Here is an 8,049-nt window from a genome sequence, read left to right as displayed (position 1 = left end):
TTCGTTAGGCTTAACATCGACGAAAATTCAACGCGAAGCGACACGCAACGGAGAAAAATTTCAACACGGGATAGGTTAATATATTTTTTCGTACATAATCGGTTATCCGAAAAATAAGTTATCCGAACAACCTCAGTCCCCAATTGATTCGGATAAACGACGATCTACTGTATATGGAAATTTTAAAGTTCAAATACGTAGTTAAAGTTCAAATTCAACCTCCTGTGTTCCATAAAACAAAGTCAAGTGTAAATAACAAAATGAATTTATTACCAAAAGTTAGGTACAAACCTGGTTACTTTTCGACGTAATCACTGTGAAGATTGAGGCATTTGTCATATCTGTGGACAAGCTTTGCAATCCCCTCTTCATGGAATGTCACCACCACTGACTTGAGATAATGCCTTAACGTTGTTTTGAAGATCGTCATTAGTCTCAAACCTCTGCCCTCCTAGCCACGTTATCAGTTCAGGAAAGAGGTGGAAGTCTTCACACATTAAAGATGTGAAGACTTTCATCTTTCAGGCTTCCACCAAGATTGGAACTTTTTAAACACCCAGCATATAGCTCCGATTTAGCACCAAGTGACTTCAACCTCTTTCCTGAACTGAAAACGTGGCTAGGAGGGCAGAGGTTTGAGACTAATGATGATCTTCAAAACAACATTAAGGCATCATCTCAAGTCACTGGCAGCAATATTCTATAAAGAGGGGATTGCAAAGCTTGTCCACAGATATGACAAATGTCTCAATCTTCATGATGATTATGTCAAAAAGTAACTAGGTTTGTACTTAACTTTTGGGAATAAATTCATTTTGTTATTACACTTGTCTTCATTTTATGGACCATCGGAGGTTGGAAAAAAATCCGCCCTCATATTTAATTTATTCTTTGTTATGTTTATTTGAAATAAAATTAGTCATTAATAACAACAGGAAAACAAAAAATCTTCAGTAACTTTCATAGTAAAACATGTGTTTTGTTTAAAAGAATTAAATCATCCAATATTAATCTCTACACTCAATTAATGATCACATTGGTTTCTGCTTTACTAGAACATAAAAAAGTCTTAAATAGTAACTAAAATTTCAATTTAAAATTGTTTTTTGTGTTACAATAAAGCAGGAACTAATGTGATTGTTAACTGAATTATTGTATAAAATAAAGATTATATTAAAGTTGAAAAGAATCTGACAATCTTTAACTAAATACAAATATATGTAAATAATTTGTTTCTCCACTCTACTGTAAGGTTATTAATGATTGGATGACTTTAGAACTGAAATAGCATCCTGCCAAAATATTAAACATCACATTTGAACTGATGTAACTGTTAAAAAAGTTTATAAGTAAAAGGTATTTAAAGTTATTTAATTAACACCTTAAAAAACAGTGTAAATGAGAACCGGACCATGCAAATGAAGGGTAGTGTAAATGAGAATAGGATCATGCAAATGAAGGTTGGCATTACATAGTGAAAACATTTTGTCATAAAAAAGAAAAACTAATTAATCCAAAAAAAAAAAAAAAAAAAGCAAAATTGGAAAAAAGTTGCATACTAAAAAGGAAATGAGAGGAGATGATCAAGAGAAAAGAAAGATTAAAGCTAATCACATTCTCCGAACCAATTACAGTGTGTAGATAATGAAAACAAATAAAAACGTTTATTTTTGTGATTAACGTGATTAACTATATCCTGGTGTGGTGAATGGTTGAAAGATTAAAGCATACACTTTCTTGAATTATTGTTGCAGTATAAATAATAATATACATAATAGTGTAAACAGTTCATAGTTTTATAAATAATTAGATAAAAAAGCAAACCTAAAATCATTGACTGTGATTTGTAAATCATTTCAGAGTCAACTGGAAATAGTCAATTCTCTTCAGAAAGAACATAAAAGACAAGAAGCATTGGACTTCTGGAATTACGAAAGGCAGGATTCTAAGTGAAATGAAAACTACAGGTAATGCAAGAAAAGGAAAAAATCTTTTAAAAATTTTATTACATAAACTATTGAGTAAGTTAGAATTTCTGTATTGAAAAGAAAGAAAGAGTTTTAAGTTTGAAATGTGCAGTATATTTTCTTAATTTGGTTTTTTATGTTATTTTAGTTTTCTTTTTTACTATTATTTTACTTCTTCATAATCCATAGTAGAATTTTTTAATAAAAATTTTGAATATATATTTATTTATATTTTTCTGTTCAAATCATTATTACAAGCAGTGAGTTAAATTAAACAGTTCTAGAATTCAAAAACAAAATGTGAAATGGCATTCATTATGATTCTCATTTGATATAAATGAATTTTGCTTATATTTACTTTGTAAAATTTATTTGATGTTCTGAATTTATTTTATTAATCTATCTGACTTTCATGAAAATAGTTTTTACTAGTATAGCCATTACAAAAAACTTAAACATTTTCATAACATGATAAAATATTTATTAACTTGTTTTTAGTAAAATCAAGGAAAAAGATAACTAAAATCATTTCAATAAAATTTACCTTTATACATCTAATAAAATGAGGTTTGGCATGAACTAATGTGCGAAGCAAATTATCTAATCTGGTGTGAAAGTCTTGAGTTAATGTGGAAACTGGTTCTTCCCCATTATGGCTATAAAATAATGAACTGACTATAAATTCTTAAACCACCAAATATAATAGTTAATTATAAAACAATAATCACTTAAAATATTTATCATATAAAAAAATCTAATAATAAAATTACTAACAGATCACTGTATCCAGTGGGAGATATTCGAAATGCTACACCTCTTGGAACAGTTTCCCCTAAATTTTTACAAATAGACAAAATTATATAGTTGAAAATTAAATTATTTTACCTTAATTAGAATTAAAATCTTACCTTGATTATACAAAGTTTTTAATTCACTGCCAAATAAATGTGTGGCAAAACCAAAATTACAAGTTGTTTTATAAAAAACACAAATTATATCATCAGTGACAATATCTCTATTAGTTTCTAAAAAGTTTGTGGTGTCATAAACCACTGTTCTAGCAAAATGACGAATTCCAAACATATGAGGATCTGGAGGTTTAGGTTCAAGAAATCTTAAAAATATAAAATTGATATATAATGGCATTAAATGTAATATTAAAATTAAAATAATATGTAAGTGAATGCAATAAGTTAAACTAAATTTTTAATTTTAAAAATAAACTATTTTAAATTTAAATAATTAAAAATAAAATACTTTTGTATACAGATTAAAAAATTTATTACTACTTATTCTCATATATCATTTAAGAAATTTTAAAAAATATTTAATATTCTCTAAAATTTCTTTTAATTTAAATTATTTTTATCAACATTCACTTTAGATTTTAGATCTAGACAGACAGATTTCAGTAAAGTAAATGTTCACTTCATAAAAATCAAACTGCAAAAATATTATGTATTTGTGTATAACTTCTGTAATTATTATGAATACAAATGCAATAAATTTAAATCAGAACAAACCTAAATTGCTAAAACTATTTAATGAATTCAAAAATTCAATTCAGAGAAAATAATATTCTTTTATATCTATTTAACAATCTTCATGTTAAAAGTATTTGTATTCAGATTAAGAAAATAATCAGTTATTTTTATTATTAAAAGTACAGATTCAACTGCTTTATTAGCTAAAATAGTTATTAGAATTTAATTATAATTACTTATTGAAACTCTTAGATCAATTACATAAAATAGTATTTTCCTGTATTTAATTAATTTGCAATGAGTACAGAGTAAATAAGTGGTAAATACAGTAATTTCTGTTAACAACTTGTTGATTTTATTATGAAAGTTGTATACCGATTTTATAATGTCCAACACCAAGAGTTCAAAAGTCAATTGCTTAACTTTTGTTCATTATCAAAAACTAATATAAACTAAAACTAATAGTCAGCTTCTAAATAGTTCTCCTAAAACCACTACATAGAAATAGAGAATTACTAGAAATTTATCAAATTTCAAAATATAACTTTTAATGAAAGTGTATAAAATATCAATTAAAACTTGGATTAACTTATAGGAAATATAAAAGAATTAAAGACGAGACATAAATACAGTGAAAACTTGATTATTCAAAATTGGAACCAGGAATCTTTTAGATAAATAAAATTTTGGATAATCAAAAAACTCATTTGTTTTTGTGTTTTTGATATAACAACCATCACTGTGCTTTTAGAGTTTCATGACCAATAAATACTGTAATGAAATTACTCTATTTGAAGGTAAATTAATTTTATCAAAATCTAATATAATGTTATGTATATGATCCAGTTTTATGGCCCTAAAATCAACAGATGATTTAGTGATTTCCAGTTACATGGAGAGTTTACTCTCTGTGTATTATACTCTGTGGTATATACTGTACAATGCTACATGTTCTGCTCTTTTCTTTTTAAACTGTTTCAGATAATCTGCAGTTTTGGATAATCACATTTCTGCTGTATATATTTTTGATGATTTCCAGAAAAAGTGAATATATATGGTACATGATAGTTTTTTGATGTTTTTAAAGATTTTCTTGGTAAGTTTAGACAAAGGAAGCACTATTGGATGAGCTCATAATTGCAATTTAAAATAAAAAAAAATTCCCAGTAGTCCAACAGTATGTAGCCCATACTTATCTTCAAATTGATGATCCACTTCACAGAAAATTACAATAGTTAAATATAATAAACATGATAAGTATTATGTTACTAATTTTTATGAATTTATTAACTGTACCTACTTAGATTTCATTTTTTGTATTTTAACTTACTAAAACTCTAATCTGCCTCCTTTGATTTATTAATTTCACTAATAAATTTAGTTTCATATTATTTTATTAACATTTAATCAATATATGTAATGTACACACACTCCAGAAAACTAACTACATTTATATCTGTAGTATAATATACTGTATATAAGAACCTAATCATTTTTATCATAATATTATTATTTACCTCTGTGAATTTTGGTATTGGCTCCTAACTTTTTGCATATAAGACTCTGGTGATCCTCTTAGTGAACATTCAACATCTAGTAAACTTAATAAGCCTGTTCTCTGTGAGTTGAACAGATTAAAAATTCTGATCAATAATAATAATAATAATTCTAATGAAATAATGTAATGCTTGAATACTCACCAATGACGAAATAAGATCAATACATGGAACATTATCAACATAGTCTACTTGAACATCTGTTAATACTCCTTCTTCTTTGCAAGATTCAATACTACTTTTAAATACATGTGTATTATAAAAGTGTTGCAATGTTTCAGCACACAAATTAATGCATAAATGTTCTAATTGACTGGGCTGTAAAAACAAATTAAATTACATACATGATTTTGTTAAATTTGATCTGATTCTCTCTTACATATATAGCATAGAATTAGTTAATTTGTTACTTTTTAAAGATGATAATTTTGTAAAAATATTTTAATCAATTTTTAGAATGGAAAAATAAAAACAAGTAAATATATATTTCTATTCATTTGCGAGTAAAATATTCAGTTTTAGCTTTTTAATTTTGGTCTTATTTTATTAATGAAGTTATATTCTGGTATTCTTGTAAAAGCACTTCCATAAAAGTATTCTTACATGAAATAATTTGATTTCTGTTAAATCAATAAAGTTAGACAAAGATGTTTTGGATCAAAATTTTCATATTAAAACTATTACCAGTAAATAATATTTTCAAGAAAAAGGAGTTTTGATTGGGCAAGCTATTGATATTGTAAAGTCAACAAAAATCCTAACTTTTCAAGTTTTTATTAATTGAATAATGTTTTGGAAAATTTTTTCAATTCTATTAATTTATTTCATTGTCATGATTATTTTAATTTTATTCAAGTTTTACTGATCTAAAATTTTTTTTCCAATTAATTTCAAATTCTTTTAATTAATTCAAATTTTCAAGATTAGATTAAGTATCTCAAAACAATAATTCATCTTTTATTTAAATAGCAATCCTGGAACCATACTGGGATACTCAATAAATTAAGTATCAGAGTGTGGTTCCAAGATTGCTATTTAAATAAAAGATGAATTATTGTTTTGAAATATTTATGTAATCTTGAAAAAATCTATCAAAAAACTAAAAATTTTGATAAAATTTGATAAAAAAGTGGTTTGAGGATTGGCTATTTGAATTAGTGAAATGATCTGAGTCTTGAAAGAAACATCAAGATCAGCATGCAAGAGAGGGATGTCCAACCTGCGGCTCACTTAATATTTTTGTGTGACCACCGCTCCCTAAACTTTTTAGATATATTTTCATTTATTTCAGTAAAATATATCATAAAAACTCTTCTCATTTCACTGGATACACTTTGATGTCATAATGACGTAATTGGTGTTAGAAAACTGTTTTATCTAGAGAACTGTTATGCATGTGGGATAGTACAGTACATACTGTTGTGAACAATTCTTTTCATGCATGAAAAACATCAAGATTACTAAAAGAAATAGGTTGAGTGATTCCCATTTAACTAACATTCTTAGAATTAAGACTACAGTAGTCTCTCGAAAACTTGGCACTCGATAACCCGGCAGTCCAGATAACTCGGCCACACCCTAGCANTATATGGTTTTGTATTATAAACATTAATCTACTCTATATCTCACCAAATCTAATCCAAATAATGAACAGGTCTGCTGAATAGTTTTCTGATCACATTTTTCTAGATCAGGGGGTGGTGTTCCAGCTATTGGTTGAGGTCGAGGTCTTGAGCATAATCCTTGGGTTGAAGTATTTACAGTTGTTGAAGATTGAGGTCTAATAATAATAAATTTGATTAAGATATATTTGAATTCAAATATATTTTAATAATTACATTAATTATTTAGCATATACCTAGTAGTTTTAACTCTTGCCTGAATTTGCAAATTTCTTTTTAAGGTAAGCCAATGACACCTGCGAAAATGCCATCCTCTCCATACAGACTGAATGAGAACAGAGGCATTGTGACGTCTTTCCACCCTTAATAATTCTAACTGCTGTCTAGCTCCTTCACTGTAAAGTTATTTTATAACATTTACATGATTTTTATGAGGCACTATTGTTTGCTTTTAATTAATAACATAAAACAGTAATTCTAATGATACCTAAGGAAAATATGACGTTTTCCCATTGACCAAGCTGTAGATGCATGTGATAAAGAACATTTTTCAGTTGCTCTCACAAAATATTCTAAAATTAACTAAAAAAATTTTTTTAATGTAATAATTTAAATTTTATAAAAATATATTATATTTTTATTTACCTTTATTTTATCTGTCATTATTTCAACAATTTTAATATTTTTAAAATTAAAAATATAATTTTTTAATCTAATATTATAATAAAATCACATTTCTCTTATTTTTAAACTATTATTTACTAATATATATATAATTTAAAAGAAACAAAATTTAATGATTGTGGTGTGACGGGTTAATGAAAACCGTAAAATACAATACTACACCACGAATTAATACGAAATTCACTAAATATCGGCGAAGTAATTTATTCACAACCTAATTTTTATACAAATTCTCGAGCCTGTCCGTGATACATAAAATCATTCCCGTTATTTTCTTATTACAAAGAGCTTACACCCGATCGCACGTGCGAGTTTCGATACCGCGTTATAATATCACTTATAATTAAATAAAACTAAGGTATAACTAATAAATAGAGGTTAGTAGATGAGAATAGAGATATTAAAGTATAAGTAAATTCCCCTTAGCTGCAAGACCGATTAGGCAAGCTTCCAACGTGCGCTCACTAACCGCATGGGCTCCTTCCTTCGTCCTTCTCACGTCGTCTCAACTCGCTCGCTTCTCACAGAATGAAACAAAGAAGGTCCCGTCCTCCCACGCTGCCCGGCCGGTTCACTTCCCTTTTTTTTCGCCCAAAACTAGCCAGGAAGCGCAAGTGGGCCGGAAGAGACAGAAAAGGAAAAATAGTGCAGGTTATTTTAGTTAGAATAGGAAATCATATACATATACATATAAAATATACATATACATGGTGGGATACACCACAATGTTCTTTTC

The 8,049-nt window shown here is 27.1% G+C and overlaps 1 protein-coding gene across 2 annotated transcripts in view; it reads right to left on the bottom strand.

Annotated features, from left to right (window-relative positions):
* Positions 1–1,627: 1,627 nt before the first annotated feature.
* Positions 1,628–8,049, bottom strand: part of LOC111635038 (unconventional myosin-VIIa-like) — a 39,291-nt gene continuing 32,869 nt past the window's right edge. The window contains exons 13-18 of one of the 2 annotated variants that reach the window (XM_023379886.1): positions 5,152–5,325; positions 4,969–5,069; positions 2,876–3,081; positions 2,742–2,799; positions 2,512–2,623; positions 1,628–1,945 (exon numbers count right to left, since the gene is read on the bottom strand). In XM_023379886.1, the coding sequence (XP_023235654.1) occupies positions 1,877–1,945; positions 2,512–2,623; positions 2,742–2,799; positions 2,876–3,081; positions 4,969–5,069; positions 5,152–5,325 (720 nt within the window). In that variant the 3' untranslated portion in view covers positions 1,628–1,876. Of the gene's footprint in view, positions 1,946–2,511; positions 2,624–2,741; positions 2,800–2,875; positions 3,082–4,968; positions 5,095–5,151; positions 5,326–8,049 lie in introns of those variants that run through there. The other variant, XM_023379887.1, reaches the window with a different exon arrangement.

This window comes from Centruroides sculpturatus, unplaced genomic scaffold (genome assembly GCF_000671375.1).
Source record: "Centruroides sculpturatus isolate CEXI.00-Female unplaced genomic scaffold, Cexi_2.0 scaffold698, whole genome shotgun sequence".
NCBI classification, from domain to species: domain Eukaryota; kingdom Metazoa; phylum Arthropoda; class Arachnida; order Scorpiones; family Buthidae; genus Centruroides; species Centruroides sculpturatus.
Note: the sequence above shows the minus strand (reverse complement) of the source record. Positions and strands in the feature narration are given on the sequence as shown.